This window comes from Gordionus sp. m RMFG-2023, chromosome 4 (genome assembly GCF_954871325.1).
Source record: "Gordionus sp. m RMFG-2023 chromosome 4, tfGorSpeb1-WG-v2, whole genome shotgun sequence".
Taxonomy (NCBI): domain Eukaryota; kingdom Metazoa; phylum Nematomorpha; class Gordioida; order Chordodea; family Parachordodidae; genus Gordionus; species Gordionus sp. m RMFG-2023.
Window position 1 is genome coordinate 11,338,693 of NC_088778.1, and position 24,806 is coordinate 11,363,498.

The 24,806-nt window shown below is 29.9% G+C and overlaps 2 protein-coding genes and 1 long non-coding RNA gene across 3 annotated transcripts; 1 reads left to right on the forward strand and 2 right to left on the reverse strand.

The window, feature by feature from the left end:
* Positions 1 to 7,555: 7,555 nt before the first annotated feature.
* Positions 7,556 to 8,329, reverse strand: LOC135928620 (uncharacterized). Its single transcript, XM_065465076.1, has one exon. It carries the CDS (start codon positions 8,327 to 8,329, stop codon positions 7,556 to 7,558), a length of 774 nt encoding a protein of 257 aa, XP_065321148.1.
* A 5,796-nt stretch (positions 8,330 to 14,125) lies between these two features.
* On the forward strand, positions 14,126 to 15,382 carry LOC135928621 (leucine-rich repeat-containing G-protein coupled receptor 5-like; the record flags this gene model as incomplete). The annotated part of the gene is made up of 1 exon (XM_065465077.1): positions 14,126 to 15,382. A coding segment is annotated over exon 1 (1,257 nt), but the record flags the coding sequence as incomplete, so codon positions are not given.
* Positions 15,383 to 20,063: 4,681 nt separating this feature from the next.
* On the reverse strand, positions 20,064 to 24,804 carry LOC135927807 (uncharacterized). Its single transcript, XR_010572185.1, has 3 exons — positions 24,689 to 24,804; positions 24,198 to 24,435; positions 20,064 to 20,157 (listed from the first exon to the last, which is right to left on the reverse strand). It is a non-coding gene; the product is annotated as an uncharacterized LOC135927807 (long non-coding RNA).
* Between the last annotated feature and the right edge of the window lie 2 nt (positions 24,805 to 24,806).

The following is a 24,806-nucleotide window of genomic DNA, read 5'->3' on the forward strand; positions in this document are numbered from 1 at the left end:
AGCCTTGATAATGCGTCGGCGATTACATTTTTATTACCAGGTCTATATTCTATTGTAAAATCATAAGAAGCCATCTTCCAGGCCCAACGTGTCAAACGATTATTAGAAATTTTAGGTAAATCGCGTTTCTCCCCAAATAATCGCTCTAATGGTTTATGATCAGTTCGAAGTAAAAATTTTTTACCATAAATAAATGAATGAAATTTTTCAATACCAAATAAAAGTGCTCGAGCTTCTTTATCAATCGGAGCGTAGTGTTTCTCTGATTCTAATAAAGTACGTGACGCGAACGAAATAGGTTTTGTCCTTCCGTCTACTAATTGATGTAACAACACAGCCCCTAATCCTGAATCAGATGCGTCGCATTCCAAAATTATAGGCAACTGCGCGTTATAAGGAATTAACGTTTCCTCGGATGACAATAATTTTTTAACCTCATCGAAGGAATTTTGTTCATCTTTCGACCACTGCCAAGGTACTTTCACGCTCGTTAATCTATGTAATACGCTTTAGAATGTAGATTGCGAATAAAACGTTCATGATAATTAACTAGTCCTAGAAAAGATCTAAGTTGTTGTATATTTTTAGGTTTTGGTGCATTTCGGATAGCTTTCACCTTTTTAGGGTTAGGATGTATACCGAATTTATCAATTATCACCCCTAAAAATGAAACCGATTTTTGTAAAAATCTCACTTTTGTTAATTTCGCCTTAAGACCTGCTGCATGTAATCTGTCTAATACTATTTGCAAATTATTTAAGTGCTCCTCATCATTTCGACCAGAAATAATTACGTCATCTAAATAGACACCAGTCATTTGGCAATCTTTTAGTAACTCATCCATATATCTTTGAAATATAGTTGGTGCACTTGCCAATTCAAAGGGCAATCGTCGGTAACGGAAATAGCCCTTATGAGTCACTATCGTTAGTAGTTCCTGGGATTCCGATTCTACTTCTATCTGTAAATACGCATCTTTCAGATCTATCACGGTAAATTTATCACCACCTTGGATTTTCTCTAACAAATCGTCTAAGGTAGGAATAACACGATGGTCATATAATAAACACGGATTGAGTGTAACTTTGAAATCAGCACAAATTCGAATATCGCCATTACTTTTGCGTACATTTACGGTTGTCGTTAACCACTGTACCCTGGTTATAGTCGAATCAATCTTTTCGATAATTCCTGCAGCTACTAATCGGTCTAATTCCATTTCAATTGCTTTGCGAAGTGGAAATGGTACCCTACGGGCTGGAAACGATCTTGGTACAGCGGTACCTTTAAATGTATTTGCACTGCAAAATCACGTATATGTCCCATCTTATCATCAAAAATTTCTTGATATTTATCAATCAAATCTCGAATTCTAGAATCTAGTGTTATGCAACATTTTTCTTTTTCAATATTGTTGACCAAATTGCGTACTTGTTTAATCATAACCTGACGAGGCATTTCTAAATTGAATGCTATAATCCATGGTAATCCGAAGAGAGGCACCCCAGTTGTATTCATTATTACCACTGGTAAGGTCCTTATCTGTTATCCAATCCTAACATTGACTTGGGTCTCGCCCTTAACGTCTAACGGATGAACACCATATGCAGTCAATGGACTGGTTGGCTTAATTTTTGGTCGCCCAATACTTGTCCATATATCAATTCCTATCAATGACGCTTGTGCACCAGTGTCAAAATCAAATTCAACATCTAACCCATTTATCTCTGCAGTTAGTTTTGCTCGATTCTCTCGATTGAATCTTCCAAATTGTAGTATTTCTCTCCCTTATTAACACTTTTTAATAAAAAAAAACGATCAACTCTTTCAACACAATTTTCTTATTTCAAACTATTTGTTTCAACTCCTTAAAATTTAATTAATTTCCACACTTAACTTTTGATAATAATTTTCTTATTTAAAAAAAAACTTACGTCAACTCCTCTTTTTTTTTAACAACTCCCTTTTTTTTATCTTTTATTAATTTTATTTTTCAAAAATTTAATCAAAAAAATATAATGAATTTAAAACAAAAATTTTCTCTTTTCAACAACAATAATAATAATAATAATAATTTCAATATTATAATTTTTTTTAAAATAAAATCAATAAAATGTAATTAATTTACGATAATTATAATACGCAATCAATAAAATGTAAAATGTAATTTAAGATAATTATAATAAGCAATCAATAAAATGTAAAATGTAATTTAAGATAATTATAATAAGCAATCAATAAAATGTAAAATGTAATTTAAGATAATTATAATACGCCGCCGCCAACAGAAGACCATCTCTTCATTCCCCCCTCAGGAAGGCGTCCAATTCTAAATCTGTCATCTCTAAATCCACTATATCGGGTGCTTCCACCAGTCCATTGCTTGTAGTCTCAACTGCTTCCGCTACCGTAGGTGCCACCCTTGACACAGGTACCTCCTGTATTACTGGTCCCGTCTGGATATCCCGGGTTGGCTGTCTTTCTAGTTGTCGTCTCGGTCTCTGCGGACACCGATCTTGTAGGTGGTCTCGGGATTGGCAGAGATAACAAGTCTGTGGAGGATTCCGTCCTCTTCGTATCGGGCTGGATTGAACCGCCGGCGTAGGGAATTCGGATAATCGCTCCTCAGTATTTTGCGTAAACACGCTTATTCTGATGATCATCCCGGGTAAATATATAAACTTATGTACTCGCATTTTTAAATTTTAAAAATTCTTCTTTAAAAAAAAATGTTAATTTTCAAAAAAAAATATTTTAATTATAAAGAAAATAATTTTCAAAAATACTTTAATTATATAAAAAAAATTATGATATAAACGCCAATTTCTTTTATTCAAAACATCGTGACACCCCATAATTATTCTGCCAACACTTGCCACGCTCGTAAATTTTAACATCTCTTGTAATTTTTTCTCCACAAACATCCCAAATTTTACATTTTTTTCCTTGTGTTCAATTATAAACAACCCCCTTTTTTTTACAACGACCTTGTTCACAACTCTTTTTACTCCACAAATTGATTAATTAATTATAAAAATTAATTTCAAAAAAAAATTTTAAATAAATTAAACAACCCGTAATAAGAAAACATCCCATAATTAAATAAATTAGACAACTCGTAATAAGAAACATCCCTTAATAAGATATAAATACTGTTATTGACCACAGCGATATATCTTAATTAACTCCTTCTGTATTTAATCCAAATGATATATTTAAATCAACTCCGGTAATTAGACAACCCGTAATAATATATAAATACTGTTGTCAACCAACGCAATATATTTTGGTCAACTCCCTTAATTACACATCCCTTAAGAAGAAAACCCTACGCATTAAGATATATATATCTATATCGAATAAGATTATCTAACTCTTTGTCCTTGGACATTAACAATTTCCCAAGAGATAACTCTTGTTTTACCTCCCCCTTTTTTCTTTAAATATATTACCACCTTTTAGTCAGGCTTGCAACTCCTTGTCCTTAGATATTACAAATTCACAAAGATAGAACTCTTGTTTCACCCCCTCTTTTTATATATTACAACTCTTTAGTCCCGATATTTCACTTGGTCAATCAGGGTTTGCATCTCCTTGTCCTTATATATTATAAATTCACCAAGACATAACTCTTGGTTTCACCCCTTTTCTTTTATACATTACACTCTTTATTCCAGATATTTCACTTCTCTCTCAACACTTTACCTCCCAATCTCAACCGTACAACTCTTTATTCCTGATATTTCACTTCCCGATATTTCACTTGGTCAATCAGGTTTTGCATCTCCTTGTCCTTATATATTACAAATTCACCAAGACATAACTCTTGGTTTCACCCCCTTTCTTTTATACATTACACTCTTTATTCCAGATATTTCACTTCTCTCTCAACACTTTACCTCCCGATCTCAACCGTACAACTCTTTATTCCTGATATTTCACTTCTCCCTCAACACTTCACCTCCCGATCTCAACCGCCCCGGTTCAATTCCCCTCCGTATTTGATCGGAATGTCTTATACCATCTCTTCCATCCCCAAACCTGACTTTATATAATCTGCTCCCCAATTTCTCCATTATTATTCCCAACTCCCATTTCCTTGAACCTCCATAATTTCTGATCCACACATTTTGACCTATCACAAATCCGCAGGTCTTATTCACCACTTGCTCATCATTGACCGTTGTCATTTGCAACTCATCAGGCGCGGGCTTCAATAAATCCAATAGCATACGAGTCCGACGCCCCAAATATTTCTCCGCTGGAGACCTTTCCTCCCCTTTTTTGCTATTGTTGTAATACGCTACCGCTATCCAAATCTCGCCCCCTCCATATTTAGATTTTCTTAACCAACTCTTTACTACCGCCACCATTCGTTCCGCCTGACCATTGGAACTCGGATGATAAGGTGGAGCTAATATATGTTTTGCACCCGTTTCAGCACAGAAGGTTTCAAAATTCCTACTTACAAACGCTGGCCCACCATCCGAAACAATTATTTTTGCAACCCCAAACCTGGCCCACAGATTTTTTAATGTTTTTATCACCATTTGCGTCGTTAAACCTCTCACCTCCTCATATTCTACCCACTTTGAATAAGCATCCACCACAAGTATATAGATCTTGTTCTCAAAATCAAAAAAGTCGATGTGAACCCTGTCCCACGCCTGAGTAGCTTTCGGCCAAACACTTTCTTTATCTCTACGAGGCATACTGGCCCAAGAGTTACACATCACGCAACCCCGGCTTATATTTATAATCTCCTCATTCATTCCGGGCCACCACACATATTCTCTTCCCCATTGTTTCATTCGTTCAACCCCTTGATGCCCAGCATGAATCATGTTCAACACGGCTTCCCTTAATTTCCTCGGAACTACTCCACGATTTCCTCGCACCACACATTCATCCATTATTGTCAACTCTTTTTCTACATTTTTGAACCTCTTGTCCTCAATTCTCCATGGTTTTCTACCCGCTATACACGCCTTAATTCGTGTCAACTCTCGATCCTTCAATGTAGCACTTTTCAGCCCTTCCCATGTTACGGGTCCTCCTCTAGATATTGCCGCTACCGTTCGAATCAACCCTTGCTCATTCTCTTCCTCATCCCCTTTTCTTTCATCACAAATTTCTCCTGCTCCACATCTGGATAAAATATCCGGTAAATAATTCTCTCTCCCACGCCGATATTTGACTTGAACATCAAAACTACCCACCAATAATAACCATCTCTGTAATCTTGGCGATAACATCAACTCTTTATTATCCTTCTTAAAAAGATGCACTAAAGGTTTGTGATCTGTATATATAAAAAACTTCCGCCCAATTAAATATTCCCTACACTTGGTCAACCCAAATATTACCGCCAACGCCTCTTTTTCAATAACCGAGTACCTCGTCTCCGGTGACTTAAAGATCCGGGAGAAAAATACAACCGGTCTTTCCAACCCATCTATATAATGTAATAAGGCTCCACCAACCCCTTTATTGGATGCATCCACTGCCAACACAACCTCCAAATCATTGTTATAACACACAAGCACTGGTTCCTTTCCAATCTTACATTTCAACGCTTTAAACGCCTCCTCCTGCTCGTTCTTCCACTCAAAACGTGCTCCTTTTTTCAACAATTCATATAATGGTGCCGCTATTTGCGCAAAATCCTCCACAAATCGATGATAATAGTTGACCATCCCTAAAAATGATTGTATCTCCACTTTATTACTTGGCCTACACATATTTGTTATTTCAAACATATTTTTATCTATGGGTCTCACCTCCTTTCCTGTAATTCTGTGTCCCAAATACACAACTTCTGTGACCCCCAACACACTTTTTTCAGCACTTGTTCGCAAACCCTTTTCCTGAATTCTCCTAAACACCTCTCCCAACCTCTGTTCATGTTGTTCAGGCGTTACTCCCGTCACCAGCACATCATCCATATAATAGTAAACCCCCTTCAACCCCTGAAAAATAGCCGCCATGGTCCGCTGAAAAATTGGAGCCGATACGCTAAGTCCAAACGGCAATCTACAAAATGCATACAACCCTTGCGGAGTAGTAATTGTTAACAAATTTCTCACCTCTGGCCTCACTCGCAGTTGTAAATACGCATTGGAAAAATCCACTTGGGAAAATATAAACTCCCCTTTAAATTGGCCAATATCTCCTCAATCCGTGGCAACGGATATTTTACTTCTACAACCCACGGGTTTAAAGTTACCCGGAAATCTGCGCACAATCGAAGCTTCCCATTTGCTTTCTTCACAGGCACTAAGGGCGTTGCCCACTCACTATATTCCACTGGACATACTATGACCCTTCTCACCCATTGATTCAACTCTATTTCCACCTCCTTTCGCCATTCAAACGGTATTCTTCGCAACGCACAAAATTTTGGTACACTATTTTCCTTTAATTTAATATCTACTTCGTAATCCCTTAAGCATCCCAACCCTTCGTCAAAAATCTCCTTATATTTGTTAATTAATTTCTCAACTCCTTCCCGCACTCGCGCCATTCCTAACTCCATATCTTTTTCACTTCTCAATTTTTCCGTCTCCAGCTCTTCTCCTCGCAACTCAATTTCTCTTTTTTGCAACCCATTGCATGACATTTCGCGATCCTCCCCCAAGTCCCCCTTTTAAAATTCTCCCCTATTTCCCCCTTAAAAGTCTCCCCTATTTCCTCCCTAAAATTTTCCCTTATTTCCCCCCTAAAATTATCACCTATTTCCCCCTTAAAAGTCTCCCTTATTTCCCCCTTAAAATTTTCTCTTTTTCCCCCCTAAAATTATCACCTATTTCCCCCCTAAAATTATCACCTATTTCCCCCCTAAAAGTCTCCCTTATTTCCCCCTTAAAATTTTCTCTTATTTCCCCCCTAAAATTCTCACCTATTTCCCCCTTAAAATTTTCCCTTATTTCAAACCTTCCCTCCCCTTCTCCTATCTCCTTTTTATTAAATGTAGTCTCAACCCCTGGCAACCTTTGATTACCCGAATATATCATACTTTAATTTTCATCATCACCTACAATGGGCAAAAATATACCACACCATGCAAATACACCCTAAAAACTATACCATGGACCAATGCGTACAATCCATTCCCATCCCAAAACCGTTTCAACTCTTTTATCAATGATCCAAAAATCCAACACTACTATTCTGCTCTCTATCATCAACTCAATCTCGACTCTTCCCATTGCCATCTCTGATCCATCGAATTGTCGAACCTTTATTTCTTCTCTTTTTATTCTTCCATCTGGCCAAACACTTTGATATGTATCATATCCCATCACTGTAATCGCCGCCCCTGTATCAAATAACATTGGCACAAAATTTCCATTAAAATTTAACAACACTCTGGGACAAATATCATACGCCCTCCCTTCTTGTAACATTTTTATATCTTTTTTTCTTCTATTTTACTATTGTAATACAAATTTTTCAACCCTTTTTCTTTCCTTTTTCCAATTACATCCTTGGATTTTATATTTTTCAACTCTTTTTCCTGCCCTCTTTTAATTATATTATCCACACTATCATATAGTCAACAATTTAAACAATCTCTAGCCACATGCCCTTCCTTCCGACATTTAAAACACATCGCATTCAACGCCTTTCTTTCCTCAGTATGTTTCGACACAATTATTCCTTCGCTCCTCTTATTTTCTATAGTTCGTACCATGGGAGTATTTTGTTGATCCATTCCCGGGAAACCACCCCTTGTATTATATCTATCTAAATTACAATCCTCTTTATTATGACCAAATCTCCCGCACCCGGCGCCTCTCAATCTTTCTTGTTTCTGCGGACAAAAGGGTGCTATATGACCACGTTTGCCGCATCCAAAACACTTTGTTTCTTGACAATCCCTAACTATATGTCCTTGTCCACCACAATTATAACAAGTTATGTCTCCTCTCCCTCGAGAATTAAATCTCGGTCTCATCTCCGTTCTATTTTTCACCAGATTTTCTCTGTCTCCATATGGCCTCAACACTTGACTTTTATACCCATATTTTCCAAATACATCACCTTCAGCACGTCTATTTATTAAATTATTTTCTGACAAACCTAATACCTCACTATCAGTCCAACCCTTTATTAATTCCTGCACTGGCAACCATGTTACTTTTCCCATCACATCCTCCTCTCCATTATTTCCTTCTATCGTTAAAGTCTGCCCTTTGATTCTAAAACTTCGATTGCGCCTAGTCCTCCTTCCTAGGATTAAACTACACATCCATATATCCAACACCAGCAACGCTCCAATAATATTATATTGAACTTCCCAGTATTTTATAAATTTAAAACTTTTCATCTCACAAAAAATTGACAATCATCTTTAGAATAAATATTTTAATAATTTGTAGTGTTAATAAATAAGACAGTATTAATAACGTAAATACTCCAAATATACACTTATACATATATTCAACTCAAACTTTTTCTTCGTTAAATTCGTTTCGAACTTCTCCTGTAATTTTATTTAATACCAATTTAACAACAATTTCTATTAAATCAAATCCGTTAATACAATTACAATATAATTTTTCAACCCACTTGTATATTCTGTTTAACTTCAACTCTTTAAAATTTATTCAATAATTTACAACACTTGTATATTTTGTTCAAATACAACTCTTTAAAATTTATTCAACAATTCACAACACTTGGATTTTGGTCACGGCACCAATGTAGTATTTCTCTCCCTTATTAACACTTTTTAATAAAAAAAACGATCAACTCTTTCAACACAATTTTCTTATTTCAAACTATTTGTTTCAACTCCTTAAAATTTAATTAATTTCCACACTTAACTTTTGATAATAATTTTCTTATTTAAAAAAAAACTTACGTCAACTCCTCTTTTTTTTTAACAACTCCCTTTTTTTTATCTTTTATTAATTTTATTTTTCAAAAATTTAATCAAAAAAATATAATGAATTTAAAACAAAAATTTTCTCTTTTCAACAACAATAATAATAATAATAATAATAATTTCAATATTATAATTTTTTTTAAAATAAAATCAATAAAATGTAATTAATTTACGATAATTATAATACGCAATCAATAAAATGTAAAATGTAATTTAAGATAATTATAATACGCAATCAATAAAATGTAAAATGCAATTTAAGATAATTATAATACAATTATTATGAATAGAATCACTTGATGACACTTTTATATAATTTAAATTCTTTGATTTACAGCAAAATCATTGAGCTGGACATCTCACTTCTCGGTTATGAATAAAACCACATTTATAACATTAAAGTTTATTATAATCTTTATCATAATTATATTTGTATTTATTATCAAATGTAGTCGTCGTTTTAATTAGATGTTTATAATTATTATCATTATCATTTCTTTTTTTATTATCATTTATCTTATTAATAACAGGCATATTTTTATTTGCCATTTCTTTATCTGCTCGCTCAGAAGCTAATGCCAGATCATGAATAAATTGAAAAGTCAGTACATTATTATCTCTATCAAGACCGTCGGGATATAGAGCTCTAAGATCTCTTTCCAATCACGGTATTTCCATGCCAGCCATAAACTAATCACGTAAACGCTCGTCAATATCATTAAGATAATGACAACGCTTGCCAATTGTTCTAATTTTATCTGCAAATTCAGTTATGGTTTCAGTTGTTCTCCGTAATCTAACGAAATCAAATCTAGAAGCAAAAGCTGTTGACGTCGGTTTAAATAGTTTGAAACATATTGACTTAATTTCCTTAAAAGATAAAGTTTCGATCGAATCAGGATAACAAAAACGGTCCACCAACTTAATATTCTTATTGCCAAAAAATGTTAAAAATATATCTTTATATTGACATTCAGATGGGCTTACGTTTTTTAACCGAAAACTGGCTTCTCATTGAGAAAAATATCTATGGATTGAAGTGTCCAACTCAAATTTATCAATTATCCGCTATTTTTTTTGAATCTCCATTTAAGGAATTATTTTCTCCATTTAAGGAATTATTATCTCCATTTAAGGAATTATTTTCTCCATTTATCGTCGCCATTTGTAGTAATACCGACTACTAATTATAAACAATACGACTACTAATTTATATTTCAATTTATTTCTATCATCAAATTTTTATTAATTAATTTTCGAATATTCTATTCTATTTTTATATATAATATCTATAAATAATATTTTACTAATTTATTACAGTTATCTTAATCAAATTTTTTAAATATTCTTTTCGAAATTAATATTTATTCTTTTCAATATACGTCATACGTCATAATAAGCGCAATCGCCCTTTATCGCTATATGAAACAGCAGAGCTACGCTTGGAATATCTCTTCCCATCTAATTGGGTTAAGAAATTTGGGGGTAGCATATGAGATGAGCCCATCCACAATTCTTGGGCAGGCTGCAGTTGAGGCGAAACCACTTGATTAAACGCCTACGGGAGATAAGAAGAGAGAGAAAAGCCCGATAAATAGTATTACAAAGAATAAATGCTTCATTAATTTTGAAAGTGTCTTTTAAATTAGGGCTTCAATTAAAATTTTAAAAATTTGTTAAAAATTTAGTTGGCGCATTAAAGCTCTAGCTTAATATTGTCCTGCTAAAAAAAATATATAAATCCTATTTTTCAAAAAGAATTCGATTTTGGCTAGATTGGGTTGGGCCAAATATTTTTAAAAAAAATTGGGTTTGACAGGTAACTTAAATTTGGAAATATAGTATTTTAATTTTGTGAAAAAATATACAATTATTTGATTTAGATAAATTTGAACAGAAAATATTTAATATTTTAACCATCAACATTAAATAGGAAACTGATGTATTTAAATCGAATTAAATTGACTGCTATTCATTGTCTAAGGTAGAAACCTTCTTCATTTGAGTTTTTGGTTTTTAATATAATGCGAACCGAAAGAATATAGCGTTGTAACAATTATTAGTATGAATAGGAGGTAAAAGAGAAGAATATTTTGCAGATTCACTTTGTTCTGCGTCGACAATAGCATCATGGTTTGAGTTTGAGGACTAGAGTGGGTCTACACAAGAAAAATCCGAACCTACCACTCTTCGATGGAAGCTTGGGTAAAACATCAGGTAATAGCGTCCTGTGGGTGAGGGCATGTAGGGACTCGAGCCCCCTAAAAAATTTAAAAATCCCCTTTTCTTTTATACCAAATGTAATTTTGATAATGTTAGCTTAAAAAATAAGGTATGTTAGTTAAAAAAAAAAGAAAAAGGCAATATCGGATAATGTTAGCCAAAAAAAGTAATTTTAGATAATGTTAGATAAAAAAAGGGTAATTTTGCATAATATTAGTTTTAAGAAAATTTAATTTGAAAATAGTTTTTAAAAATTTTTTTGGGCCCCCTGAGATCATAAAGGCTAGTGTCCCTGCCATCAGGATGTTTACCATCAGTGGCGTTGCTAGGAGGGGGTGGCAAGGGGCTCGAGCCCCCTGAAAAATTTGAATAGCCCCTGAAGCAAAAAATTTTTTTTTAAAATTAAATAATTTTTTATAATTGCTCCTTAATATCCACTTGAACTAAAAATAAATTTTTTTAATTGCCCCTTCAACGATTTTTTTTATAATTCTATTGAGTAATATATAGATTTAATTTTATTATTTAAAAATTAATAAAACTATCTAAATTTTTATTAAAAGAATACTATTTTAATTATTAGATTAGATTATACATATAAATTATATGTTCACTCTGTCAGCTTGCAATCAAATTATGTTTTAAAAATATATCAATATCACTCACTAAATATTAATTTAGCATTAACAGTCGACTTTTATTATTTATATTATTATATAACCTTAATTAAATAAATATAATCATTTTTTAATTGATAATTACAAATTTAATATTGTAATTAGCCGAGTTCAAAATCACTAATCAACTACATTTTGATTTTTAAATTATCATGTCTCTTCCTACAATTATTTTCAAGGTCCAAATCCAAATGAGTATAAGATATTTATTTATAAAAAGTAAGTAAATAAATAGTTTATAATCCTTTATAATATATAATTATTTATAAAATATTAGGTAAAATGCCACTTTTACATATATATTTGACATTTATATAATATATTACAGTTAATAATTTTAAAATTTTAATAATAATGCTTTTGATAATAAATATAAGTATCAATTTGCATTCAATTATTTAGCGCCATCTATTTATTAAATATATTATTAAAATTAAACTTATTATTCATCCCACAATGGATGTAATAAATTTTATATCTTTTCTTCTCTTTTTTACGTGTTTTTAGGAAAGCTATTTTTCTTCTTCTTTGAAAAACAGTTTTGAATTAAATTTTTAATACGAATATATTTTTGATATTATTACAATATATTATTGTTTTAAGATATAATAAACCAACTAGAGGTGGTGCGACAATAATATCATAGCACTCTGGTTTTTATTTTATAGTTAAAAATTTCTAATACAGCATCCTTGGGGTGTAAATAACTCAAAACTTCAATATATTTGTATAATTTCTTCTAAAGATTTTTACTGTTTTGCTTTATCAGTTTATCTAACATAATAAATTCTGATATGGGTTACCATCGTGAGTGTCATGACCTTTTGTCAATGTAACTTGCTAGAATTATATAGCCTTATGTGGTTTTTATTATCAATTGAGGGGCATATGTATGAATTAATTAACCTTTTTTAACACTTGTACTTATTTACGCAAAATTTTTTTATGTCAGCAATCGAAAATATTTTATACTGTAATAAATAGATTTTATATTAAAAAATATTATTTTTAGAAATTTATTGTATTATTTTAATTATTTATATGCTAGTTTATTTTGTATGCAAAATATTATAAATGACAAAATAATTCAGAATAATTGTCTAGAGTTAGCATATTTTAAAAATGTATAATATATTAATATAAACCCGGCCGAATGCAGGGCAAAAGCGGGCCAATACCCGCAAATTAGGGATTATGAAGGGCGAAGCCCTCCATAATTTTTTTTTAGCGACGCCCCTGTTTACCATTAACGTTAGAAAGTCTAATCGGCTCAAGGGTTGAAGGAATTGTAGCACATTTAAAGGCCGAGATATAATATAGTGCCATTAATTTTGTATGTCTTCGAAATTTACTACTACATTGTTTGAAATGTAGGGAATGGCGACCTTTCGATCAATAAGAGTCTGAAAAAGTGAACATGAGTATGTTATTGATATATTGTTAACTCTGTACGATGGCATGCCTTAGCTCATCGATTGGGAGAATCAATTATATTATTTAATAATTAAAAAAAGAATATTATGTATACAATTTTTTTTTAAATTAAAACATAAAGAACGGATCCTAATTTTTTTTTCCTATCAAATCAAAACATATTTCATTATATATATATATATATATATACTATATTCTAATCATAAACTATAACATAGTAAAAATAAAAATAAAAAGACGCTCATTCAATAAAAAATTGAAACTATAAGTTCCCAAATCACAAATAATGAAATAAAAATAGAAAGAAAAAAAAAGAAATACAGATAGTAAGAAAGAAAATAATTTAAATTATTTTTTTTAATGATAAAAATAATTGAGTTCTGATGTAAGGGTTTTTATTTTACCGCCTATACTTCAAAGAAAATTTAAGTTCCGCTTGACATATGTCCAAGGCAAGAGATAACGATTGGTATAAACATAATTTGTTTATTTAGAATATTATAGAAAGTAACTTAAGGGATATTTTCACCAGTATCATTGATCGGGTGAGATAGTAAATTTGAAAATGGGTTATAATAGCATTAGTGTATTTATCTTCTTTTCTAAATTGAGGCAAGAACGTGATGCTCTTCGGTAAATGTAAGGAGTGTATTTCTATAAAATTATTGGATATATTGGCAATATGCTTTATTTATAAAGTTATACCTTTATTTTAAATAATTTAAATTTCTAATATTAATTTACTAAATAATTTTTAATTTAAATTAGCGGCAATATTTTAATGAGGAAATACATATGAAGGAGCAATATCAAGGATAAACGTTTAAAAATGCAATAGTTAAGCATTCCAGTTATTTCAAAACTTATTTTCCATTTAATCAAACAGTTTACAATTCCACAAATGGGAAAATATATTATAATAATATTCTTTATAACATTAGACATATTTTTTGCAGATGAATTATGTCCAAATAATTCTGTTAAAACATTATGTAAATGCATTCCCGAGAAAAATACTACGAAAGTCATTTGTTATAACAAGAAATATATACAATTATACGACGATCTCAGATTATTTGAATATTTTAACATATCCAATTTATATTTAAAACTAAATTATTTGCCAATCGTTAAAAATGATATGTTTAAAGGTCTAAAAATTAAAAAATTAATTTTTGTCAAAAATCATATCGAAGATTTCGAGCCATATGCATTTCGTGGTTTAGACATTGACACCCTCAAAATATCCGAGGAGTTATTTGAAACAGACAATAAAACTTTGGCTAATATTCCTGTTGAGGCATTGAAACATTTGACAAATTTGAAAGATCTTCTAATCCTTGGATCTAATGTAAAAGAGATACCCGAGTTTGCATTTCAAAATTCAACAAATTTGAAAGAATTATACTTTCTTACATTTTACCTTAACAAAATTTATACGAATTCATTTGCAGGTTTAAATAATTTGAAAAAATTGTATATAGCATCGTTAAAACTGGAAGAAATTTCGTCAGCCATATTTGCACCATTAGAAAATTTGCAATATTTGTTTTTATCCCTGAAGTCTATGAAAACCCTTAAAAGAGAACAATTTAGCACCCTCAAAAATTTGACCAGTCTTAACCTAGATCATTCGGATGTAGAAAATATTGAATTTCAATGTTTTGAAAATTTTAATCATTCTCTTATCCTGTTATCAATGATAGGCAACCGACTGCACGACATAGGGGCAGTATTTAATTATTTGTCGGCGTTGAAAGATCTAATTCTCTCCTTTAATAAAATTATCAAGATTAATAGTGACAGCCTTCAAAATTTGACAATGTTAGAAAGCTTAGATTTGAGTTACAATAAAATAAAATTTATTGGGGACAATGTTTTGACAAGGAGTAAAAACTTGAATGATATCGACATTAGATCTAACCATTTAGTAGATATACCTACAAATATGCTCGGGCAATTTATGGAATTAAAAAAATTTGATATATCGAAAAATTTTATCTTTCGAGTAGAAGATTATTCTTTCTACAATAATTACAAACTAAAAAACCTCGATATGTCTGACAATATAATAACTTCTTTGTATGCCGATTCTTTCGCGTCATTATATAACTTAGAATACCTTGATTTATCAGACAATTACTTGACGGATATTCCCTTCAAATCTTTCGAAATTTTTCAAAATTTAAAATATTTAAATATGAGTAAAAATAACTTATCAACATTTGACATCGATTCTATATCTAAAACTGATAGTACTTTAAAGTTTATAGGATTGGCGGGTAAATTTTTATTTTTTAAATGACCAATATATTATATATATATATATAAAGAAAATCCCTGGAATTGCAATTGTCAAATGAAGAAGTTGCTTCGATGGTATAACCTATGGTCTTACGAATTATCCCTCAATGAAAGATACTCACAAGAAGAAAACTTAAAATTAGCCAAATGTCAGTATCCTTATTTCTTAAAGGGGATGCCTATATTAGAAGTTTCGATAAACCATATAAATTGTTCCTATATTGATGCGACTTCTAACGAATGGAATAAATGGAATCGTTCCTATGTAAACTCTTTAAGTATCGATAAAAATCATTTGCCTTCCAAATATATGAAGAGTAATTTTGATGAATTGGCCCACACCCATCACATAGAAACCTTTATGAACAATCGTAAAGAAAATAAATTTTCTATTGCCGCTTTAATAATATCGTGTATGACTTTCTTATTTGTTTTGTTTCTGATTTTTAAAAGAGATGATACTAAACCAAATTGTGGAAGGTTTTCGAAGTATTTGACACCATCAATATTTGTAATGTCATCCAAAGGATTAAGCAAAGTGCTCAAAACTACAAAAGTTGAAGATAAACAAAGGATTACTCAGAATGAATACATCACAGATGGGCATACATCAATCAATCATGATTTTTAGGGAGGAATTAATTTAATTAAAACTCATATAATATTATAATTTCAATAATCGGTGGATTCGTTGTAATAAAATTCTCTGAAGCAAATTATAAGGTGCTAAAGTTCTTATGAATTAAAGTTATAAAATTTTATTGGAATATTTAGAATTAGAAAATGTGTATTCACAATAAATCACTGACAAAGCGTCAAATTACTATTAGATAAGCAATTAATTTTTATTAGCCAAAATAATAGGATTTATAAATAAGCTGAAATTCTACAATAACAGTTATTGTTAGATTTTAATTTTTTGGCAGGGAGTGGATACTATTTTAATTTTTTGGCAGGGAGTGGGTAATTTCAGTAAAAAATGATATATTTTTTATATCATAAAAGAGCATTTTTCCATCTTTTTCTTAAGATGAATCTAGGTTTGAACATAAGGTTTAATTTAATGCATTAAGATGGAATCTCCATTTTAATATTGAAACACATCTTTTAGTTGATATATGAACATTGATAAATTTATTATGGCCGATCATTCTCAAAAAATTGAAATCCTATCAGAATTCGATGTATGCCGCCAGATAAAATATCAATGAACAATATCCTGATACTTGCTAAATTTGAATTTGGTGAATTATTTTTCTTTCTATATTTTTTTTAAAAATAATAAATAATAGAAAGCTTGATTTGGATATATAATAAAGGTGAATTTTAGATTTTAAAACCTTAATAAAACCTCAAGTGGTAAACCTATTCTAGATGTATCCTAATCATTAATTGACGTAATCCTTATTTTTATTATATATAAATATAAAGACAGTTAGTTCTAAACTTAATTATAGTATTAAATGCTTTCAATGATTCCCGGGGCCTTTAAGAATTATTTATAATTTAGCGAGTAGGATGAGGAGGATTGGCTTTCTTAGCCTCGCTTCAATACATCGTTGATCTTCCAGGGGAAGTAATTCTTAAAATTCCTTGTTATGCTAGATAAGAGTAATGTCAATGCAGAATCTTATTTAGCCTTTTACTTTACTATTTACACCACATCAACCCCTTGACATACATTTTCTGACTTCACATCTTTGATAAGTCTTATATAGGCATTCGCTTTAAATTATTATATCTTAGTATCTATTAAAATAGTTTACGGGGAACTTCACCGATGACATTTTCCAAGTTTATAAAGCAAATTATATTTCGTTTTTCCCAATAATTTTCTATAGATTTCCTTATCGCATGTAAATTCCCCATATTATAAATGTGTGACTTATCTCTACAATGCTCTAGTCATTCAATTTCAACATCCCTATAAAAAACATTTGCTCCATGTGAATTTTAGTCTTGAATCTTTTCTATTCTAATTTTACCTGGACCAAACATTTACCTATCTTCCTCTTTCACACGGTAACTTTATATTAAATATTTATACATTCATTTAAACCCCCAGCAATTGATAGCACTCTTTATTTCATATAACTTTCTTGCAAACTCTTTTATTCACATCATCTTTCTAATGGGTTTTATGTTAATACCTTTATTTGACTTTTGACTTCTCCTGACAATATCTCATATTGCTTTTGTCACTCTCCTCCTAACTTTTTTCATAGCCTTGACATAAGCATATTTACTTGACTTGTCTCGCTTTATACAATCCTTTTTTTCTCTTTCACATAGATATGAACATTTTTTTATTTCATTACAATGTTTTATTTTCATGTGTTTAAAGAGTTTATACTTAGAGCTTTTTATAGTTTCTTAAATTCATTTATCAAATTTACTTTATATTTAGAGTTATTTACCAAATTTGGAAAGGTCGAATATTACCTTTCTTAATTTCCAGGCGTATAGCTAGGAAATTTCTACGTGTGGGGTAGTTTTTTTATATTAAGATAATTTTTTTAGAATATTAAAAATTTATTAGAATCATTATATAAAATTTATTAGAACCAATCATATTTACTATATAATTTCGAACATAAATAATAAAATATTGGAAAATACAAATTATTTAAGAGCGAATATAATATGTTTAAAAAAATATAGCTTATAACCTGGTATGTAATTCACAATAAAATATAGAATTAAACATTTATATGATGATTTATAAAGTTAATCAAAATATAAACTGGAATAATCTTCTTTGCGATTGCGCTAATTTTTTAATAATTTATTTTGTAATTAAGAATTAAATCTCTATTTATATTAAGTAAAGTTAGTTCATTCAACCAATTTCCGGATGTCGTACTTCTGAGATAGGTTTTTATGCTCTGTAATGAAGGAAAGGTGTCTTTTCATTTATTGTTTGTTGCCAAAATAACAGTAATTTGTATACAATGCTTCCCTGGCGTTTCTTGGAAGATTATTTATTATAATAAATCTTTCTTACCAAGATTTAAATTCTGAAATTAACTAGCCATCAAATACATTATATTCTCTGAATAAAATTGAGCGAAATGCTTAATTATTTAATTGCAATATCAAGATTTAATATATCCCAAGACGGATTTCTAGGTAATAGTAATTTTAAATTGGATAGAGCCATTTGACGAATCACAAATCGGAAATTAATTTGAGTCAGAAATGTATCCAAAAGGGGAATACAAACGGCTATCCTATAGTATTTCTCAATTGAGTCCACGATAATATCGGAATGATTGTTTCCTAGGTGCAAGTCGAGGCTTGCGAATTAAAAATCTTATAATTTCGCTTTCAACATTCACATATAGATCTCACGAAGTTATTGGTAGATGTTATTTCTTAATTTTATAAGTTGTAATATAATAATATTCGCGTAACCATATCCAAATATATTTTTTGAAAAAATTGCATAAAATTGTTGTGTTAATAAATAATATATTAATACATTCTATTGCGAAGAAAAAATCGACTATCCTATGAATCAAATAATGCATCAGAGTCAAAAATATCTGATTCAAGCCATTCTGATATTTCTCCAAAGACCATCAAAATAGGCTCTTCTAAATCCAAAAATGCTGTATAATTATTCTTCTCAGCTAATTTTATATTTCATGTATCTGGAGTTCCAACTCTTGCCTCTTTCTAAATATCCATCCTACTTGTAGGGCTTAGACACAGACAACTATCAAGAGATTATTTTTCCACAATGACCTATTTGTCATTATTTTGTCATAATCCTCAGAATAACATTATAACACAATCAACATTTCTAAATTTTCATTAAATTATAATACAATATGTAGTCATTTCTTTTTTTAAGTTGAAGTAACGTCAGTAGCATCTCATATTTATCCTATCATATGTGTAATAAAAAATGAGGTGAAAGGGGCCTTACTAATCGGTTAAAGTATATCAATATTAAAATCCAAATTGCATTCCAGAAAACACTATTGCATATTTAGCAATTTGAGCTGATACTATCTAAATTACTGTTTTGGTTCATCAACATTAAATACTGTCGAAGGGATTAATGGATGAATTATAACACCGTATTTAGGCTTATTATCACTGAAGACGCAATTTTAAATAGAAATTTATAAATTCTATCAAAAAACGGTTATTGACGTTTAAAAAAATTGGTTTTGAACCGAATACCCCAGTGGTAAGTAAAACATAGTGAGGATAAATCAGCGGGATTGAATAACGTAATCGGCTGTATAAAAATAGAAAATCTAATTTTGAGACATATCATTGGATCAAATATATAATTTTTAAATTCAATTCATTTTAAATTTAACCAATAAAACGTGTGTTAATATTTAATGATAGATAAATATATAATATAAGTGTGGCCAAAAATATAGTTTTTTACAAATCTTTAAATGAATATTATTTTTCGCTATACAAAGCTAATAATATAATACAATTTTTATAAGTAGATGAGAGCATAACAATTCCTAAATAATATCTTTCATTCCCCTTGAATAATCGGCTTATAACTTTGTACAAAATAAATATGAGTTAGTCATGTTAATAGGCTTTGATGAATTAAAGTTAACTGATGAGTAAGATGGAGAATTTTGTTTCTGATACCTAAAATAATAAATAAATAATTTTATCTATTAATTGTATTTTTTGGTTGATTAGAAAGGTTGTTTTCACATAAGTAGAAGCACTTTTTCATGTACAAAGCAGGGCCTCAAATAAACAGATTCAAAAACTTAACTTGAATAAACGGATTGAACAAGAAAGCGACAGGCAATACTTGTGGAATATTTCAAAATATTAAAGAAAAGGTTAGAAAAAGGTTCGAAACGATATAAAAAATTTTATGAAACCCAAGTCATATTTTTCTTTTATTTCCATTCAACCAAGTCAACAAGCATGGATGATTTATTAAGCGTATTAAATTTATAATAAATCCGACTCTAAGTATTAATATATTATCTAAATTAAAATGTGTATATTTTTAATAATTGTAAATAGGAGTATATTAGTGATGAGGCGTGAAATTTATTATTAGGAATTTATTTGTAATACCATTGAAAATATTAAGATTTAAAAATGACTGAATTTATCTTGGTTTTTTTTGAGTAAAATGCTCAAGTACCAAATTGTAAAACTAAAGCTATTGTTTTGTTAAGAGACATTTCCAATTCAAATGATAGTCTGGATAATCAATTATTATTTATTACCCATCCTGTGTCTACAATAAGTTTTTAATCTTCTTAAAGGTGAAAATCTTCGGTCAACATTTATGGTTGTTGTCAAAGTTTGAAATAGTTTTAATTTTTTTAATCAATTAATTAGTGTTGTTGGTATTACTTTTACTATAATGATTTCTTTCTTACAAAAATTTATTGAGCTAAAGGTATTCTTAAATATATTTTTAACAACACAATTTATTTAAAATTAATTATTGCTTTTTCCTTAAAAATTTGTTTTCAAAAATGATTACAATATTAGCGCTTATTTTTTATTCTTAGTTTATTTTTTAAAAGAACAATTTTATATTTGGTTCTTCAGTATTTTCTTAAGATAATATAAAAATTATATCAACATATGTATTGTATTGGCATTAGTGTTACATAATCGATTAAAAATCTCGCTTAAGCCTTATTGGGCTTAGTTTAAGAATCGGCTAAAACTAATTAATCAAGAATTAGGCATCGGCTAAAGAGCTCGGCTAATCTTTCGTCAGCGTTACGTAAGATAAGCTTAGTCTTAATTATTATTTATTCATATTTATTAAAATGATTTATTTGCTATTATTTTATTTGTATTTATTAGGTAACACTGAAGGACGAATGCCCCATCTCCTTGGCCGATGCCTAAATTTTAACAAATTAGTTTTCTCCGATTTTTTCACATAAAAACTAGGTTAGGCCCTTTTGGAGCCGGCTAAAATTAGTTGATTATGCAACTAATTAGCATGATTTTTCTTATATTTTTTTTTTAAAAAGAAGTAATTTTCAATTTCAGCAGAATGTATATATTTTTTAACGTAGTATAAAAATAGAATTAATTATTTTAACGTAGTAAAAATAGTATTGATTAGTCAAATATTAATAATTTATAATATTCATTTAATTCTTTAATAAAAATGGAAAAACAATGCTTCCCTTGTCAAAAACAATGCTATAATTTATATATTACTATAACGAACAAATATAAACAACAATCTTTTAGAAATTATATAAATATTTTGATAATGTGATAAAACCAATTTTAGATCGGAATAGGAACGTCAGAATAGAAAGTTAAAAATTACCATGTAAATCCTATAATAATATAATATATTTTAATTTAAATAATAATATAATGAATGTAAGGAGAGTGCTTGCATCATTTTGGCTTTAATTATAAAGTCTCTCCCACAATCCTACTTCTGTTTCTCTTTTTGACAAGTGATAGCGTATCCGCAAGGATAATATTAATTAAAAAAATTCCTTATAATTTTTGATATATAAGGATCATCGTTTTCTCCAAATGGAGGTTTGTGTCAGGAAGAACATAATGGTATATATTTGATTCAAATTATAAACACCTTTTATAAATACAAACATATAGAGATGGGGTACAGTTTAAAAACCTTAGGATTTTATTTATTTATTTGCGACACTTATAGAAAGCCTGCAGACTATGAAACAAAGAAGATAATTGTTAATCCGGAACGGTCAAATAATAATGTATACGGATTGTAACATTAAATAAGAGTAGCATGATGAGAGAGAAAGCGGTGGGAAGAAAGAGAGTGGTTGTATGCTGCATGCAAAAAAACTAGATGAGATGCAATTATGACCACGCTGGTGATAGTGTAATTTGTTGCCTAGTAATGGGTCAACTATTGGATTCAAAAAGATTCGACAAGCATTGTAATTATTATCAATATGGTAATTGATAACCGAATATAAGGTAATTTTGACGAGTGTCTTACAGGTTGACAGAAATGATGATAAGAAAGATATACTTTGATAGATGAGGTCGTGTTAGAAATTACGAAGAGCAGCGACTTGAATATTACATGCCGTAATTTATATTTAAAGTTCTGAGGGAGTCCTTGCGATCTTTAACTTTGACATAAGAATAATAAGTAGAGATATACTTCAATTTTGGGTTGTAGTGAAAATATTTATTTATATGTAACACGTTTTTAAGTAAGATAAAAAGAATTTGGTGATATATTAATTTTGAGGTGCAGGGAGTTCGGTATTGTCTTTTTAGTGAGGTGACGAAGTATAGTAAAATATTAAAAAATATTGGGAAAAGTGTTTCTCGAAATTTCCAATTATAGGAGATCTCGTGGTCATAGGTATGAGAAAAATCTAAGGAAACATGTGCTATTGCTCAGGGTCTAAGATCTAAATAGTGTGGGAGGAGAGTGTTTATTAAGGTTCTAATTTAATGGGGCTGATAATAGCTAGGCATTGGATGTTAATGCTAAGTGGGAGGCAATATGATTTCTTAGTTGATAACCACGATAGAAGTATGAAGTTGAACAAAAAAGATTACAATACAAACACAAGAAGACCTAGGGGTCTAATGCTTATGCCACGGCAGAAGAAATAATCTTATAATATTGAAGTTTTAAATCCATTGTAGACCTTTGGTTATTTTATATTTTTTAAAAATTTGGTTTTTTACTTTTGGAAACTTTGAATTATAGTGGTATTTTATAAAATATTTACTTATTTTTCTTTCAAATGATTGTTTATGGTGATATATTAGATGAACTGTGGGGAGAGGGGTATTGGTTTGAACTGATATTTACGAAAACAGACAAATTTCCGATGGGAGGGGGATTTTCTCACTTTCCCACCCCTATTTACGCGTATATTATAAGGAATTGGAAAAACAAAGAGCCAAGACATCAATATTTTATAAAGAAAGAGAGCGAATTGTAGGAAAATAGTGGCGAAGACGCAAAAGGGCTTGTTTTTAAATTTATTGAAGAGCAGGGAAGTGAAAATAAATATGATGAAAAAGAGAAAATATGAATTAGTTGGTTAATTTTTAAAAAAATCGTAAAGGAATAAAGGATACTCAAAAGAGGTATAAAGAAATGTTGTCAAATGATTCGAATAAATTGGATAAGAATATTTACTGTCAATAGGCCTTGTTAATCTGGAAAATAAGAACTTAAGAAAGGGTAAATAAGAATTTTAAAAAAGGGAAGTAGCAAACCAGAAGGTAAATATATAAGGTTCATGAAGATAAATTGAATGTCTCATTGACCTATGCAATTAGATTCTTCGTGAAAAGACAATACCGAAGTATTGGAGAAGAAATGTGGTCATCCCTGTTAACAAGACAAAAACTGAGATCTACTCTTCTCTCTTATGTTGAATGATTAACTTTTTGAATCTGGAATTGAATTTTCCAAAATGCTTTTGTCTAACAATATTTAAAAGTCTAAATTTTATTATAAAAATGATCACCTTTTTTCCCCCCTTTAATACATAGATTAAATTAATAAAATTTGATATAAGCAAGGAATTATTAAAAAATATAATAATTTTTCAAATTTAGTCTTATTTCATTTCACTAGAACTGATTTCTTCAAATTTTTAATATAATCAATTTATTATCATTCCATAGATTTTGATAGCTATACTCATCTAAAATATTTTTACCTATTGAGATGATTTTGCGAAAAAGATTTTTTGACCGAAAGGGATTCGAACATTTGGTCGATTTCGTTATTATTGTCAAAAAAATTGTCTTCCTCGAAGTTTCTAACAGTCGCTTTATTTATTTTAGTATCATATATGCCATCTATATTTAGCATTGATAGTCTAGTGGCCTTAGTATTTAGCGTGCTATATAAAAATGGTGTAGTACCTTTACTCCTCCGACCTATAGTGAAGATATCTTAAAAGAGATCATAAAAAATTAAATTATATTAAATCTTTTTTATATCATAGCCTATAAAAATAGTATACTATAGATATTTAATTTTATTATGTAATTTTTATTTAACAATACGAGAAGTAAGAAAATAGAGATGCTAAGCTTATACCACTAAAATTCTAAAATTTACTTAAAAATGCAACTTATTAATATAATAATTCCAATTACCAGTCCTTACACTCATCATGAACAGAAAAAATATTATTATACTAACTAAATAAGGAAGGTTTAAAAGCTGGGTTAAATTTATGATTGCTCGTTAAATGGTTGTATTGATTGAAAACTGATATGTCACCATCGTTGGGATTAATATATTGGTTTAAATTCGAGAA